Here is an 18,408-nt window from a genome sequence, read left to right as displayed (position 1 = left end):
AAACTTCTAGGCTCAAGGCACCTGCCTAGTCTGCCTATGCCTTAATTTGGCTTTGGTTTGCGACCTGGGTGGCAAGCATTGCAACATGGCATCTTGGCTGCAAGACAACTGAGTAGCACTGTCTTAAACAAGTACCTCACTCCCCCCACACAGTCTTTTCAGAGCTGTCACTGGAACCAACACCACTCTCCGGCCTGGAGGGAGATTGCAGAAAAACAGACGTCCTCTGCATTGTCCACAAGTTTAGAGCAACTTACCCGAAACTGCAATCCTACAGACTGCTTCCTGCTGGTGTTGAACTTTTCATCCTCCAAGGGTTTTACCTAAGAAATCAAAGGCCTGCATCAGTCAAAAAGAAGCCTGCCCGCCCCTATTGTCCCAGCCTAGCTTTTCTATCTTCTCCCCTCACCTCTGTGACTCCTAGAAACCCAGAAAACGTCAGTCGAATGGGCCACAGATTTCACTCAGTCTGCTCACTTGTGCAATTCATTCTGAGAAGAGTGTGAAGATTCCTGCAGTACCCAGGGATCGGTTTAGGAATCTGTCCTGTTCAGATTCTTGCGAGATGTATTTCAGAAGAGTTAGAACGAAAGATGATCTGCGTGTGGCTTGTGGCTTCCGTCAGCAGCTGGAAACAGGCCGCAAACTCTCTCACTGCTAAGGGAGCAAGTGGGAGTGGGAGGGAGAGGAGGACTCGGGCAGGGAACATCTTCATCTGGCGAGGCTTAGGCAGCTGCAACCACGATACCAGCCCACATGCAACACTCAAAGTGAAATAATGAGTCTATGGACCAGATTTGAACATTGTGTGTACAGGATTGTCAACAATCTATTTTGAAACCTCACAGAAAGACGGCTCATATGATATCAAAGAACTGGTCGAAAGGTAGAAAACACAAGAGTGGGTTTAAATGGTCAATATTCGCAATGGAGAAGGGTAAATAGTGGGTTCCCCGGGGTCTGTGCTGGGACCGCTGCTTTTGAACATATTTAATCAGTGATCTAGATATGGGAATAACCAGTGAGAAAAATTAAATTTGCTGATGACACAAAGTTGTTAAATTGCAAGAGGACCTTGGCGTCAAAAAGGCAGATGTTAGATTCTTCTCTTTTTTCCAGAACATTCCTCCTTTTTATGGTGGTCTAAGGAAGAAGGGCGAGTTCATTTTCTTTTCTGTGTTTCTGTAACAATTGGATATTTGTGAATCATGTTATTAAATTTGCAAATATAAAATTTTTGTCTCTTTCATTTGAAAAGGAAGCTCTGGAATGATAAGGCTTAGGATGAAGGTGAAGGACAAAATGAGGAGAAACCTAAAGTAGTACTTCCCCGTGGAAAGGGTGGTGAATTCCTAGTGGAGGTGGTGGACACAAAACTGTACCCGAATTCAAGTGAGCTTAGGACAAGCACGTAAGATCTCTAAGAGCGAGGAAGGGCTACTAGATGGTACGGACGGGCACACTGACAATATTCAGAGGCACTTAACTGGAAAGGACCACTAACTAGTCTCTCTCTACCTAACTAGGCCGGGGGGGGGGGGGGCTGGGATGTCCTTCCCTTCTCCCCACCTGGTTCTGAAACCCCCCTCACCTGTACAAATGCAAGGAGATCACTGGCATGGCAGCAATTCTCGCCCTCTGACCTCAGTCTCCTTGGTGCTATTCCTTTGCCATGGTCCTCCCTCCTTGATGCAACTTCCTGTTTCCACTTGGGCAGATCGCAGCAGAGGAACAGTGTCAATGAGGTCACAGGCAGCGCTTGAGAATCCATGCCAAGACAGTGACCTCTTTGCATTTCTACAGATGGGGGGGGGGGGGCTTTGGAACCGGATAGGGAGAAGGGAAAGTCCTCCAGAGCAGCTTCCTTGTTTGCCCTCCCCCAGCAAGATCCCAAGCAGTAAAAACAGATTTTATGCTGCTTATCCTAGCAATAGGCAGTGGATTTCCCAAGTCCAGCTTAATAATGGTCACCAGCTTCCTCCTTATCCCTCTCTCACCCTCCTTCTAGGCCATTTCAGCTTGTCATTTTCCACTCCTCTCCTCCTCCTCCTGCTGCTTTCCCTCCTCCCCACTACTTACCTTCCCTTTTTGATGAGGCATCAAAGTTCCAGTCCTGGAAACTGTAGCTAAAATGACAAAAAAGGGGAAAGAGCATTAAAGAAACTTCTTTGAAAGAGAGAGTCTAAAACTAAGTGACAATAAAGAAAAAAACATCTCCGCTCTGTCACTGATAACTCTGGGTGTGAGACTACCCAAGTCGTGGTCTTCGCTAATTTTTAACTGAGAGCCGTTTTGAGTAGGGGTTACCAGATGTCTGGGAAAACTCCGCGGGATTTCCAAAACCTGGCAGTATGTCCGGGTTTTGGTGGTCCCCAAGCTCAGGGTCGCGTCTGGACGGCCTCCGCGCATGCATGGACATAAACGTGATGACATCAAATGCACACACACATGAGTGTGATGTCATCACGCTGACATCCACGATTGTGTAGAGGCCCCAAACTCGGGAAAGTTTATGTGGGGGTGGAGCTGGGGGAGGAATGGGGCGGGGCTGTGCATCCTCTTTTTTTAAAGAAGAAATCTAGCAACCTTAGTTTTGGGGATGAAGGAGAGCCGACAAGTATCTTCCTACTTGGGGCCATGATGCTTCTTGACAGCACCAGGCTTCATTCACACATGCAGGACCACAAACAAAGTCCTAATAGACACAAACGAAACCCTAAGGTGCCACCAGAGAAATGCATTTCCTCCTAAACACGGCAAAATATGGACAGCAGATGTAAGTTTTCAAAACTGATACTTTTTCAATCATTAAATTGAAAAGAAAATCTGTGTCTGTCTGTATATGGCCATTTGAGAGAGGATGGGCTGGGGAGGGCTTCAATGGCTAAGAGGGTGTAGATGGGCTGGAGTCAGTTTTGACGGAGATTTCGGCAGTTGGAACCCAAGCACAGTACTGGGTGGAGCTTTGGATTCTTGCCCAGAAATAGCTAAGAAGGAAAAATTAAAAAAATTTAAATTGAATCAAGTTGGGCAGACTGGATGGACCATTCGGGTCTTTATCTGCCGTCATCTACTATGTTACCTTTTTTTGTCTGGTGATTTTATTTTTCTACTCATCTTTTCCCAGTCTCTGGTTGCACTTCCTTCTGCCTGTGCTCTTAACTCTATTTCCACTTGATTTGCTGTTTTTCTCTCCTTTACTTTCTTCCCTACATCCATCTTTGGCTTTTAACATTCAACTTTCTTCAGCTTCCTTCTCAAATCTATCTACTTTTCCAGTTCTTCCCATCTATCCATATGCACTATTTCCTCCCTCTCTCTGCCCTTCCCCTCCATCCATGTGTCATCTCCTCCCCTCTTTCCTCTCCCCTATTCCCATCTATCCATAAACAGTATTTCTTCCATCTCTCTTCCCTTCCCCACCCCTCCCATCCCTGTGCACCATCTCCACCCTCTTTCTCCTTCCCCTCCTTCCCTGTGTACCATCCTCTTCCTCCCTTTCCCTCTCCCATGATCTGACATCTGTATTCCCCCCTCCCCCTTTCCCCCTCCTATGGTCTGGGATCCTTCTCCTCTCCTTCTCAAAGTCTGGCATCTATCTCCCCCTCTTTCCCTTCCCTCCTCCCCCCCTTTATGGTCTGACATCCCTCTGTATTTCTCTTTCCTCTACCTTAGTCTGGAATCTCTCCCTCCTCCTTCTCTGTACTGGTCATTTATGTCTTCCCTCCCCCTCCAGTGGTCCGACATCTCTCGCCTTCCCTTCTCCCTTTTCTGTGGTCTAGTAGTCACTTAATCCCCCATTACCCCAGGTACATAAGATGTGAGCCTGCCAGGACAGATAGGGAAAAATGCTTGAGTACCTGAATGTAAAACACTTAAGACTATAAGTAGTATATAAATGCTTAAATATAAAAATAAATAAATCTCTTCCCTTCCATCCCCTTATCTGGCATCTCTCTCCTTCCCTTCCCATGGTCTGACATCTCTAGCCACCCCTTCCCTTCCTTCCCCTGGAGGTCTGGTATCTTTCTTTCCCTTTCTTCCCCATCCTTGTGGTCCAGCATCTCTCTATTACCTTCCTCATGTGACCCCCCCCCCCAACAGGATCTGGTGCTCGCTCACTGTTCTTATTCACAGCAGTGCTACTCTTAGGGATACCGGCAGCCATAGGAGCAAGCTCTGAGTGCACCCCCAATAATTTTGAAAAACTGGCTGCTATGCCAGCTGCGTGAATGAAGTTAACATGTTGCCTTTGGTGGCCTGGAAGCTCTCTCTCTGCTACTGCTTCCTGCCTACGTGGGGACAGGAAGCTGTAGCAGAGGAAAAGCTTCTGGGTTGCCAAAGGTAGCGTGTTTAATTCACTCATGATGCTGGTGGCCCGAACAGTAAGAGCAGCATTGCTGGGAATGAGAACAGTAAGCAAGCACCAGATCTCAAGGGAGGGTGCACCGGTCACCATTGGTTCACAGGCCTTGCATTGAAAACAATTGGGCTAAGTCACTTTCCCTTTCTGTGCTTCAATTCTAATCCTCAGCTTTGCCACGTCTGCTCTGTGAATTATCGTGGAGGATGTTATCATTTTGTCTCTAATCTCTGGCTCTTTTGTTGAATGTGTGTAGCCTTTGGGAGAGTCACTATTACTTTATACTCAAGATCTAATTCCCAAATGTCCCTGGTTTGGACAAGTAAGTCCATAGTCTGTTATTGAGAAAGACACGGGGAAGCCCTGTATCAGTAACATGCAATATTGCTACTCATTGGGTTTTGGCCAGGTACTAGTGACCTGGATTGGCCACTGTGAGAAAGGGCTACTGGACTTGATGGACCATTGATTTGACCCAGGAAGGCTATTCTTATGTTCTGATTTGGGGTAATGCTTCCAAATGGATTAATTTGCACATATCCTAACAGGAATACTCTTTATTCCTAAGCCAGGATATGTGGAGAATGCTCATAGAAACATAGAAATTGAAGGCAGATGAAGACCATTTGGCCTATCCCCTCCTCTCCCTTAGAGATCCAATGCACTTAACCCAAGCTTTCTTAAATTCAGATTCTTTTTTTTTTTTCTCCACCATCTCCACCGGGAGGTCATGCCACACGTTCACTACCCTTTCTGTGAAAAAGTATTTTTTGAGGTTACTTCTGAGTCTTTACTTTCACTTTCACTTTCATCCTACGTCCCATCATGCCAGAGCTTCCTTTCAATTGAAAGAGACGCACCTCATATACATTTATACCTGACAGGTATTTAAACATCTGTCGTATCAAACCTATCCCACCTTTCCTCTAAAGTAAACAGAGAGATCTTTGAGTCTGTCTTTATGACGAAGATCAACCATTTTAGTAGCCTTCCCTTTGGACTGAATCATAAGAACATAAGAATTGCCGCTGCTGGGTCAAACCAGTGGTCCATCGTGCCCAGCAGTCCGCTCACGTGGCGGCCCTTATGTCAAAGACCAGTGCCCCGAGTCTAGCCTTACCTGCATACGTTCTGGTTCAGCAGGAACTTGTCTAACTTTATCTTGAATCTCTGGAGGGTGTTTTCCCCTATAACAGTCTCTGGAAGAGCATTCCATCCTGTTTATATCTTTTTGAAGGTCTCCACAATTGTACACAATATTCTAAATGAGGTCTCACCAAAGTCTTATACAGGGGCATCGTTACCTCCTTTTTTTCTACTGGCCAGACCTCTCGCTAGGCACCCTAGAATCCTTCTACATAACTTTTTTTTTTTTATACCACCTCAATCAAAAGAATTCTAGGCAGGTTACACAAAAGAGAAAAACTGGACAATCAGCGAAATACAAAATATAAATAGTAAGAATACAGCATATTAACTAAAAAGACAATAAAAAATTTAAGTTAATGCAGTAAAATTATTATGTTGAGAATAAAACATCATATTAAGAGATAAATTTATCAAACATCAAGAGAGAAGTTGAGAAGTTTTTAAACTAGGAAGAAGGGGAAAGCCAACAGTCGACCGAGAGAGAGAGTCGATGATTCGGGAACCGGTATACCCGGAGGATATCATGCAGGAAGATGGAGGGGAGGACTCACCAGATCGCAGTCAGGACAGACCGAAAGGGACACAAGAGGGAAGGACACGCAAGAAGGGAATAGGCTGCAAACTCAAGTGTATGTACACGAATGCAAGGAGCCTTAGAAATAAGATGGGTGAATTAGAAGCTGTGAAACATTGTGGACTGATGAAAATGTTTGGGACACAGTGCTACCAGGATGCAAACTATACCGCAGAGACAGAGTAGCTCAAAAAAGAGGAGGCATTGCCATATACGTCAAAGAGGGAATTGAATCTACTGGAGAGAACATGCCACAACGGACAGATAAGCTAAAGTCTCTATGGGTCAAAATTCCAGGAACAAATGGACCAGAAACAAGGATAGGCATCTACTACCGACCCCTAGGGCAGTCCTAAGAAATTGATGAAGAAATAACGGATGAGATTAAACGCAACTGCAAGGGAGGCAACGCAGTTATCATGGGCGACTTCAACTAACCGGGGATAGACTGGAACCTAGGCACCTCAGGCTGCGCTAGAGAGACCAAGTTCCTGGATGCTGTAGGCGATTGCTTCCTGGAACAACTTATCAAGGAAAACACAAGAGGAAACACAATTTTGAACTTAATTTTAAATGGGCTGCAAGGACCGGCACAGGATGTAGAAGTAGAAGGGACATTGGGAAACAGCGATCACAATATGATACACTTCAACCTGGAAATAGGGGCGAAATGACGGTCCAGAACGACGGCCATGGCTCTAAACGTCCGAAAAGGAAATTACAAAGGGATGAGACGCATAGTGGGGAAGAAAATTAAGAATAGGACAAACACTATGAAGATGCTGGAGCAAGCTTGGTCTCTTTTTAAGGATACTGTCAGCGAGGCGCAAAATCTATATATACCACGTATCAACAAGGGATCAAAGAGGAAAAAGAGTAAAGAAGCAGCGTGGCTCACTGTAGAGGTTAAGGAAGCAATCAAAGACAAAAAATCCTCGTTTAAGGAATGGAAAAGATCAAAAACAGATGAAAACTGGAATAAGCACAAACATCAACGCAAGTGCCATAAGGCAGTAAAAGTGGCAAAAAGACACTACGAGGAAAAAGTAGCCAAGGCAGCGAAAAACTTCAAGCAGTTCTTTCGATATATTAAAGGGAAATGACCCTCGAAGGAAGCGGTGGGACCAATGAATGACCAAGGAATAAAGGGAGCACTAAAGGAGGACAAAGCAATCACCAACAGACTGAACATGTTTTTTGCGTCTGTATTTACCAAAGAGGATATACAAAACATACTGGAACCCATCAGGCTATATGCTGGAAGCGAAAATGGGAAACTGACAGGGTCTACGGTCAGTCTAGAAGAGGTATACAGGCAGATCAATAGCCTTAAGAGCAATAAATCCCCGGGACCGGATGGCATCCACCCGAGAGTCATCAAGGATTTGAAAGAGACCATAGCTGAACTGCTTCAACTAATAGCCAATGTGTCAAAACAGGAAAGATTCCGGAGGACTGGAAGGTGGCGAATGTTACACCGATCTTCAAATAAGGTTCAAGGGGAGACCCGGGAAACTACAGACCGGCGAGTCTAACCTCGGTACCGGGAAAGATGGTAGAGGTGCTGATAAAGGATCGCAGCATTGATCACCTCGACGGACACGGTCTGCTGAGGACAAGCCAGCACATTTTCAACAAAGGCAGATCTTGTTTGACAAACTTGCTGCACTTCTTCGAGGGAGTAAACAAGCAGATAGACAAGGGCGACCCAGTCGACATTGTATAACTAGACTTTCAGAAGGTGTTCGACTAGGTTCCACATGAACGACTACTTCAGAAAATTACGAGCCATGGCATCGAGGGAGAAATACTCACGTGGATTAAAAACTGGCTGGAGCATAGGAAACAGAGAGTGGCGGTAAATGGGCAATACTCAGAATGGAAGAGTGTCACCAGTGGGGTGCCGCAGGGCTCGGTGCTTGGACCTGTACTTTTCAACATCTTTATAAACAATCTGGACATAGGTACAACAAGTGAGGTGATTAAATTTGCGGACGACACAAAATTATAAAGAGTAGTGAAAACACAGGGGGATTGCGAAGATCTACAATGTAACATAATCAGACTCGAGGAATGGGTATCGACATGACAGATGAGATTCAACGTGGATAAGTGTAAAGTGATGCATGTTGGCATCAAAAATCTCAAGCATAAGTACAGGATGTCTGGGGCAGTACTTGGAGAGACCTCCTAGGAAAGGGACTTGGGAGTTCATATCGACAAGTCGATGAAGCCTTCTACATAATGTGCGGCGGGGACGAAAAGGGCGAACAGAATGCTAGGAATGATAAAGAAGGGGATCACGAACAGATCGGAGAAGGTTATCATGCCGCTGTACTGGGCCATGGTGCGCCCTCACCTGGAGTACTGCGTCCAGCACTGGTCACCGTACATGAAGGACACAGTACTACTCGAAAGGGTCCAGAGAAGAGCGACTAAGATGGTGAAGGGGTTGGAGGAGCTGCTGTACAGCGAAAGATTAGAGAAACTGGGCCTCTTCTCCCTTGCACAGAGGAGATTGAGCGGGGACATGATCGAAACATTCAAGGTACTGAAGGAGATAGACTTAGTAGATAAGGACAGATTGTTCACCCTCTCCAAGGTAGAGAGAACGAGAGGGCACTCTCTAAAGTTGAAAGGGAATAGATTTCGTACAAACGTAAGGAAGTTCTTCTTCACCCAGAGAGTGGTGGAATACTGGAATGCTCTTCCGGAGGCTGTTATATGAGAAAACACCCTCCAGGGATTCAAGACAAAGTTAGACAAGTTCCTACTGAACAAGGACGTATGCTGGTAGGGCCAGTCTCAGTTAGGGCGCTGGTCTTTGACCAAAAGGGCCGCCGCATGAGCGAACTGCTGGGCATGATGGACTACTGGTCTGACCCAGCAGCGGCATCTCTTATGTAGTGGTGTTTTAATTTCTTTTCGGAAGGCACCGTAAGACAATATGGCTCCACTAATATAGTTGCCCAACCAGGACTGTTTACTTGCTTGAAATGCAAGCATCCTGTCTAAAAAAGACCTAAATTTACAGCCTAAAATCTTCAGGTATGCAAATAATTTACAATTCCTGGTTACCCTCAAGGGTTATGCAGCACGAAATGAGATAAGTAGGTAGGGGCCTATCCCCAGACCAGTGGCGTACCTAGGGGGGGGCGGGGGGGGCGGGCCGCCCCGGGTACCAGCCCTAAGGGGGTGTTCCCGGCCTTGCCGTTCAGTCCCCCGCCACCCCCGAAGGACCGCTCGCCCCACTGACCTTCCTGCACCACCTGTGAAGCAGCCCGCAGCAGGATCGCGAAGTCAGCGTCAGCATCCCTGCGCTGCTTCCTGCGCCGCGATCCTGCCCCTCCTCTGACGTCAGACGCTACTCTTTGGGTTTTGACCAGATATTAGTGTCCTGGATTGGCTACCATGAGAATGGGCTACTGGGCATGATGGACCATTGGTCTGACCCAGTTAGGCTATTCTTATGTTATGTTCTCATCTGTAGGGGCCTTTGTTTTCACTTCTTATTTTAATGTATTTTTTTTCTGGGAACTTATCAGTGTTTTTTATAATGGGAACAAAAATGGAAGAGAATTAATGTGTGTGGAATGGGGGGTAACTAATTTCTTCAGCTAAATAATTCAATCCACTTCAAACAGACATAGGAGAACTCACGCACCATTCACACACCCTCCAACCAAAAACGTCAAAAGAAAAAAACTGTTCGACAACCTCCTAGCCATTCGAGCTGCAACACTCGACCCCCAACTCTACAACCAATTGATATCAACCACAGACTGCAAAACCTTCAAAAAGAAATAAAAACCCTTCTATTCAAAAAACACATAAAACCGAACTAACACAATCAGAACTGTCCCAAGCATCACCTGCAACTACTCCATATGTACTTCTGATGTCATGACAATTTAGACATAATTTATGTTATGTTATGTTTGGAATAATGGTTACATATATGAGGTTCAATAAAAGAAAATTTTCACTGCCTGTTTCTATTCTGACCATTTATTCCATTTCATGGTTATTGCAAAAAAAAAAAAAAAAAAATTTTTTACATGGGGGGGGGGGGGGGGGGGGGTGTCAAAAAATGATGGGCCCCGGGTGCCACATACCCTAGGTACGCCACTGCCCCAGACCAACTTGAAACAAAGGCATGAAAATTTGAACATTACTCGTGCTTCCACTGGCAACCAGTGTAATAATCTAGCTTTTCCCAAGGCCTTTTTAAACTTTTTGGCCACCTTAAGGTCATCATATACAATCATACCTAAATCCCACTCCTCTTTTATACACAAAAGTTCTTCACCACTAAACTGCACCAGTCTTTTGCAGTCCAAATGCATTACCCTTCATTTCTTAGCATTAAATTTTAGCTGCCGAATTCTGGACCATTCTTCAAGCATTGCTAGGTCCTTCCTCATGATATTCACACTATCTTGGGTGTCTACCCTATTGCAGATTTTTGAACCATGCAAAGAGGCAAATCAGCCCATCAGCAATATCGCTTATAAAAATGTTAAAAAGAGGCCCACCACTGGTAACATCCCTTTCCTCAGAGTGATCTCCATTGACCACTACCCTCTGTCACCTTCCACTCGACCAGTTCTTGACCCAGCCCATCACTTCGGGACCCATCCCAAGGGCACTCAGTTTATTTATTAGACGTCTGTGTGGAACACTGTCAAAGGCTTTGCTAAAATCTAAATACACCACATCTAGTGCACTCCCTCTACCCAATTCTCTGGTCACCCAATCAAATAAATCGATATTTGTCTGACAAGAGCTGACTCTAGTGAATCCATGTTATCTCTGGTCCTATAATCCACTGGATTCCAGAAACATCACAATTCTCAGCACTTGCCCCATTTCAAGTGTGCCTCTTTCTTGTATTCATAAAGTATAATATACCTAGACCCACTGTACTCATGTTGACGCATGGTAGCACTTTTAGCCACATCTTAAATATTTATTCACTCACACTAAAGCCAGCTTTAAAGAAAGACAGCACAAACTAGTAAACAGGCTCCTTAAAAGAGGAGAATCAAAACTGAAATCAAGGAAGACTGATCGTGGGAGCCTTCCCATCGAACGTACCTGCAAAGAGGACACTGAGCAATGGAGTGACGCTGTTTATGAACAGAGTACGAATACTCCCAGGGAGTGTGTCTCGGTTCTTTTCCAGGAAGCAATTGGCCGTGTACTGCACCTGTCGGTTTAAAAAGAACAGAAACCTGCTGGTGATATACTGAAAGTGAGAAGAGGGGAGGGAGGGAGAAGAGAGCAGCAACCGGAGACAGAGAAGTGCAGAGGTGCAGGGTAACAAGACTTAGGAGTAACATCAGAAATCATTTTTCTACACAGGGAGGTGGATGCCTAGAACTCCCCCTGGTGGAGGTGAATACGAGAAAAATGTTGATGGAATTAAAAAAACGCATGGGATAGACACACAGGATCAACAAAACCCAACGGTGCCAAGACGGCAATTTTAGGAGCAGGAAAATAAGGCCAGTTGTCAGGCATTTGTGTCCCAAAAATGGCAAAGACAACTCTGCATAGTTTATACCACATTCGTATCATATGCTTCGAGTGAAGGTGTTGTGCACCTCAGTAGGGGAGGAGATGACATCTTAGGGTTAAATTGGCAAATAAAATATTGTCAGCTATGGCTGTGCTGCGGACAAAATACAAAACCTCTCCCAAGATTGTCATATACAACTGCTTTTAAGTGGTGAATTGCTGACTTCCCTGTTTGCAAGAGGGTAAAGAGTGCGTCGTCTTCTTAATGAAGCTTTGTGACAGAGTCCCTTGGTTTTTTTATGCTATGATAATATTGCTATGCTGCTTTTAAATTAAGGGATTTAGGACTGGATTCAACAAATGGTGACGGTATCAGCGTCCACTTCGACTGCTTCTCAATCATACACCAGCCACCATTGTACAAATCACAGCTACCTCAAACCTAGGCCAGGGTTGTCAAGGCACCTATGTGTGACATGAATTGCATCGACAGAGGCGCCTAAGGTTGTTTCCGGTGTTAGCCGCGTCTATTTCAACCTTAGCCATTCTAAGGTGCCTCCATAAACACAATTTAGGTGCCCACTTAAGGCTCCATTTATAGAATATGGGCCTAAGAGTCTTTTGGAGCTGCCTCAAGGCATGCTGGGAGGAGCAAAATTCCCCCCTTCCCAATCGCTCTCTTGAGGAAGCTTGAGAGCGATGGTAGTTTTCCCTAAGTTATAGATCTAATATGTAGAAGGCTGCCTTGAACTCTCCAGGTTGAGGCAGTAAATTGTGGCTTGTATTTTCCTCAGAGCAGGAATCCACAGTGACTTTTCATCTGTGGAAGTTGCAGCTGTGCTGTGGTAGCGGAAGAGGTTATTGCTGTCTCTTGTGTATTTCGTATTTTCCAACCACTGATAGTTCCTCCTTCCTGGGAAAGGGGCTAATCACAGACACCGAATCCCAAACCTGTCTCAATGGAATTTTAAGTGATTGATTAGTTTTATCTTGTCATCAACTGTATTAATAAAGAATTGGATTAAGGATTGGAGATTATTCTTGGTAATAAACAACCCCAGTTGCTGTTTTGTTTTATTTTATTATTATATTGTTTTCCAAAAAATTTATAATTAAAGACAAACTCTGAAAAGGAAAAAAAAAACAAACAGTGATCAAGCTTCAACAAAGTTAAATTCACAACCAAGACTGTAAATAAGGAAAAATAATGTATAACTTTTCCCACTTACAAGCTCACACTATGGAGAGATCCAAGTCCACAATTCTAAAGGAAGAAGGAAATCAAAAAAGGAAAAAAAGAAGCAACCCCAGGTTTAACTCTAAACAGACCTGGCATATATTAAGATCAGAACATCCCTGCTCTACTGAACAAAAAAAAAAAAAAAAAGTCTGGGTCAGGAGCACAGGGTTTGTCCGTCATCTGCACGGAGGTGGAGAACACCGAGCCCTCGCCCCCCCCCCCCCATGTGCACGGGGATGGAGAACACCGAACACTCGCCCGCCATCCGCACAGAGGTGGAGAACACCGAGCCCTCGCCCCCCCCCCCCCATGTGCACGGGGATGGAGAACACCAAACACTCGCCCGCCATCCGCACAGAGGTGGAGAACACCAAGCACTCTATAGCTGCACAAACTACTTTTCCTCTTTCTCCATCCACTAGAAACCAACACCTACTTATCTTGATTGGTCTGTTAAGGAAAAGGAAATATCTATTATGTTCACTGGTTAAATATTGTAAACTGCTTCTGGCTAAACTAATGAGTAAGGAATGAGGTATGAAACAAAAGAAAATACGTCCTCTTTTAAACATATTGATGAGCTAAATGTATTTCATAAAAGTATCAAAACTTTTCTCATGATCTGGACTAGATTTGAATAATTACTAATATTTAATTTTGGTTTCTGATGTACTGTTTTCTGGATTTCTCTTCTAAGTTCTCTTTGATGTATCATTTAAAGGCAAATAAAAAATAAAACCTTTTTCTGTTTATGTCTTAGACTGACTATTTGAATCTTTTGCTTTGAGTCAGGATTTACAATATTATACATGCTATGTATTATTTTCTGCTTGTTCCCTTGATATATGTTAATTGTTTATTTTCTTATTACATTACATTAGGGATTTCTATTCCGCCATTACCTTGCGGTTCAAGGCGGATTACAAAAGAATTATCCAAGATGTATTAAACAAGAACTTACAAAAAAATTGGTCATTTTCAAAAAGAGTAAGAAAAGGGTAAGGTTATTTGTTTGGGGTAGTTGGCTTTAGTGAGAGGTGGAGTTTGAGACTTGCAGTATTATTTCTTTTTTCAGAGTTTTCTTGAAGAGTATGGTCTTTATTTCTTTTCTAAAAGTCTTGTAGTCGAGGGATGCCGTCAGTAGATTGGCAATTTGGTTGTCTAGTTTGGCTGCTTGAGTGGCCAGGAGGCCATCATATAGTTTTTTCCGTTTGACCTCCTTAATTGGGGGGGGGGTATGAGAATGGGGTGTGAGTTTTCCTATGTCTGGTTGCGGTATTGTGGATGAGGCGGTTATTCAGGTAGTTTGGACTGTCTCCGTATAAAGTCTTAAATAGTAGGCAGTAGAATTTAAATTGTATTCTTGCTGGGATCGGAAGCCAGTGCGATTGGAGATATGCTTCTGTAATGTGGTCATGTTTCTTCAATGAGTAGATGAGTCTTTGTGCTGTGTTTTGGATAGTTTGTAGTTGTTTTGTTATGGTTGTAGGGCAGGGGAGGTAGAGGATGTTACATATTATACATTATATATTTATGAGGTATGTTATCCTGGGCAGAATTGGTAGGGTGGGGTAAATACATACTACTCAGGTTTGCTTCCTAGTGGTGGGGATAATTTACATGCAATTTGAGCCTATAGAACAGTGTTTTATTTATACTCTTATTTGTTTATTTATTTTGATTTCTATTCCATTCTCCCAGAACCTCAGAACGGGTTACAAATTAACATTCACAATCGATTGGGTCCACAAAAATTACAATGTATAGGATTTTTTCCCCAGGTTTATTTATGAATAAGAAATACAAGTAAACCTAACACAGAAGGAGAGCAATTCAACAATGACAGTCATTTCAGTGAATCAGATATAAAATTGTCTCTCGAAAAGCTGGCCTTTCCCTCCCAAAACCCACCCCCCTCCCCCCAAAAAATATTAGCCTAACCCCTTAAAAATTAAACTAATTCTGATTCACAAATATGAAAAATGAAGGTAGGGTCTTCACCCCGTCTTGAGTCCCAGATCTTATGATAGAGGACAAAAAGACCATACGTAAAGGCTGTCAGGTTAGACATAAGGCAGAAATAGCCTCATTTAGGAAGTACCTTCTCTTCCGGTGGAAGTTTTAGGTGTTATCTGTCAGTTTTCCTAGGGGTGGAGTGGAGGCTGGACTGGCACACACTCATGTATCTTATACGTTACTCATTCTTACACATCATAGTTACAACTGCCTCACAGCTAATATACATGAGTGCTTCTCTTTTCTTGTGGGCTAATTTTATGAACCCACCTACATAAACACGAGGCCAGCCCTCTCCTATAGGCACACCCAGCTAGTCAGGTGTTAAGAACATAAGAAGTTGCCCCCGCTGAGTCAGACCAGAGGTCCATCTTGCCCGCAGTGGCCCATCAGGCCTAGTGCCTGAACAGTGGTCCCTGATTAATTTTGTAACTTACCTCTAATCCCATCCCTATAATCTACCTTTACTCTTATCTGTACCCCTCAATCCCTTTGTCTTCCAAGTACCTATCCAAAGCTTCTTTGAACCCCTGTAGCGTGCTCCTGTTTATCACATCCTCCGGTAGCGCGTTCCATGTATCCACCACCCTCTGTGTGAAAAAGAACTTCCTGGCGTTTGTTCTAAACCTCTCCCCTTTCAATTTCTCTGAGTGCCCCCTTGTACTTATTGATCCCCTTAATTTGAAAAATCTGTCCCTGTCTATTTTTTCTCTGCCCTTCATGATCTTGAAGGTTTCTATCATGTCTCCTCTAAGTCTCCGCTTTTCCAGGGAGAAAAGCCCTAGCCTTTTCAGTCTGTCGGTATATGAGAGGTCCTTCATACCCTTTATTAGCTTAGTTGCTCTTCTCTGGACCCTCTCAAGTACCTCCATGTCCTTCTTGAGGTACGGCGACCAGAACTGAACACAGTACTCCAGGTGCGGGCGCACCATAGCACGATACAGTGGCAGGATGACTTCCTTCGTCCTGGTCGTGATACCCTTCTTAATGATACCCAACATTTTGTTTGCTTTCCTTGAGGCTGTGGCACACTGCGCCGACGCCTTCAATGTTGTGTCTACCATCACTCCCAGGTCTCTTTCAAGGTCGCTCACCCCTAGCGCTGATCCCCCCCATTTTGTAAGTGAACATCGGGTTTTTTTTCCCTATATGCATGACCTTGCATTTCCCTATGTTGAAACTCATTTGCCACTTTTTGGCCCATTTTTCCAGTGTTGTCAGATCTTTTTGGAGATCTTCGCAGTCCTCCATGTTATTGACCTTGCGATATAGTTTGGTGTCATCCGCAAATTTAATAACCTCACATTTTGTTCCTGCTTCCAGGTCGTTAATGAATATATTGAATAGGAGCGGTCCCAGCTCCTATTCAATATATTCATTAACGACCTGGAATATTCTTGAATGGATCTCGCATTTCTTACTGATCAGGAGAGGCTTCAGAAGTATTGGTCTATGTGTCAGGTTATATTCCTCTCCATATGTATATGAAAAGGAAGGATGGAGCACGTAAGCACGTCCACCACAGGGTGAGCACAGAAGCGGTCTATAATTAAGAGGACAAGACAATGAGGGCCACAAGCTGGTGCTGCAGAGAGGACCCTGCCAATTCAGGTCATTGACTAGGAAGAACATGAAAGGGCAGGTTGGGCAGACTGGATGGACCATTCGGGTCTTTATCTGCCGTCATCTACTATGTTACTATGTATGTTAGGTTTTACCTTCCCTGCGTAGTGCAAAATGGTGAATCCTGGAGCTCTGCTCCGCCATGTCTCGTAGTTCTTGTGGCCCTTAAAGTTGCTGTTCAGTTTCTCCACAAACGTTGCATCAGTTGCCTGAAAAGTAACATGAAAACTGATTATCTGACCAAAACTCAGGGCAGGGAGAGGGGAGAGGACTCTTTTGCAGGGAAACCCAGAAAAAAAGGACTTCAGTACTAGGGTCCAAGAAGAAAGGATGGTAAGGGGAGAGGGTCCTGTGCAGGGGAACACAAAAAACAGAGGACTTCAGTTCTGGGGACTAAGAAGTTGGCATTTCAGCACAGGGAGGATAGAAGAGAAGGATAAATGACGGTAGAGGAAGTGGAATGAATAGAGGATCTAGCAGGTGAAGTAAAGGGGTCTCGAGCAAAGAAATACATGAAAAAGTCCTGGGGGAAGAGGAGGTCTCTCTCTGACTTTTCCATTTCATTAATTCGGTCTTGTGGATCATTCTACTTTATTGATCTGCTTGGATGCCCTGGGCCTTCAAGGAAATGCCTACTCATGGTTTAAAGGGTTTCTGGAGTCTAGATTGTACCAAGTTAGGTTTAGGACCCACCTTTCTTCTATCTAGAAAAATCCATGTGGTGTTCCTAGGAATCTCCACTTTCACATTGGGCTCATGTTTGAATAGTCTGGATGCAGGACTGTTTAGTTATGCTGATGACATTACTATTGTCATACTTTTACTTCAGTTTTATCTCAGATTACCACTAAAGTTGAAATTGTAATGAAACAGATGGATTCTTGGATGCAAAAATTTAAACTTTAACTCTGGTAAAACAAAGTTTTTTGTGGCCACCTCTAGTAAAATTCCCTTTGAACCTTCCATCAGTATTTAGTCAATTTTGTATACAATTCATCCAACGATTAAAATTCTGGGAATAATTTTAGACCAGCACCTTACAATGAAAGCTCAGATAGATGCTGTAGTACGTAAATGTTATTTTACGTTATGGAAATTACGAACAATCAGATCTTATTTTGAACCTACTGCTTTTAGATTATTGGTTCAACCGTTACTACCGAGTCTCCTCGACTATTGCAATATCATCTGACAGTCACTAAGAAAGGATTACAACAATACAGAATACGGCTTGAAGAAATATGACCATGTTACACCCTTTTACTGTGAATTGCATTGGTTGGCTATGGAGGCTCAGGTGTTGTTTAAATTAGGCTGTTTCTGCTACAAGGCTATTTATGGTATAGCATCTTTTTCTCTAGTCAAGAGATTTCCTTTGGCTTCTTATAGCCATAGTAGAACTCATCCTTTGTTTAACTTTCCATCTGGCCAGGGTTATATGAGTAAGAAATTTCTTAACCACACTTTGGCATCTTAGGCAGCTCTTCCCGACAATGACTTTCGAATACTGTAGCTCACAGCTCGTTCCTATAGACATTTTAGAAAACAATTAAAGACCTATCTCTTCTCTAAATATTTGATGACTAACTAACCATCCTATTTTATGTAATTTTCATAATCTTTTGTAAACCGCGGGGAACTTCTGGTTACGCAGTTAATAAGCACAATATTATTATTAAGTATCTTATGTAAACCGAGTCAAGCTTTTATTTTTAAAAGATGACCCAGTATATAAACTTAAGGAATAGATTCAATTATATGTTAAAGGATGAAGCCACTGCTTGCGCTGGGACCGGTAGCATGGAATGTTGCTACTTTTTTGTTTTTGGCCAGGTACTTGTAACTGGATTGGCCACTGTTGGAAACAGGATCCTGGGCTTGATGGACCTTAGGTCTGTCCCAGTATGGCAGCTCTTATGTTAT

At 43.7% G+C, this 18,408-nt stretch overlaps 1 protein-coding gene across 1 annotated transcript in view; it reads right to left on the bottom strand.

The window, feature by feature from the left end:
- LOC117357067 (myosin-IIIb-like) overlaps window positions 1–18,408 on the bottom strand; it is a 175,968-nt gene that overhangs the window by 50,893 nt on the left and 106,667 nt on the right. Inside the window, exons 14-17 of the mRNA XM_033937254.1 lie at window positions 16,581–16,694; window positions 11,184–11,295; window positions 2,080–2,126; window positions 258–323 (exon numbers count right to left, since the gene is read on the bottom strand). Coding sequence (XP_033793145.1) covers window positions 258–323; window positions 2,080–2,126; window positions 11,184–11,295; window positions 16,581–16,694 — 339 coding nt within the window. The remainder of the gene's footprint in view (window positions 1–257; window positions 324–2,079; window positions 2,127–11,183; window positions 11,296–16,580; window positions 16,695–18,408) is intronic.

The sequence above is a fragment of the Geotrypetes seraphini genome, chromosome 1 (genome assembly GCF_902459505.1).
Source record: "Geotrypetes seraphini chromosome 1, aGeoSer1.1, whole genome shotgun sequence".
NCBI classification, from domain to species: Eukaryota; Metazoa; Chordata; class Amphibia; order Gymnophiona; family Dermophiidae; genus Geotrypetes; species Geotrypetes seraphini.
The sequence above is the reverse complement of the archived record's forward strand: the minus strand, read 5'-3'. Positions and strand labels throughout refer to the sequence as shown.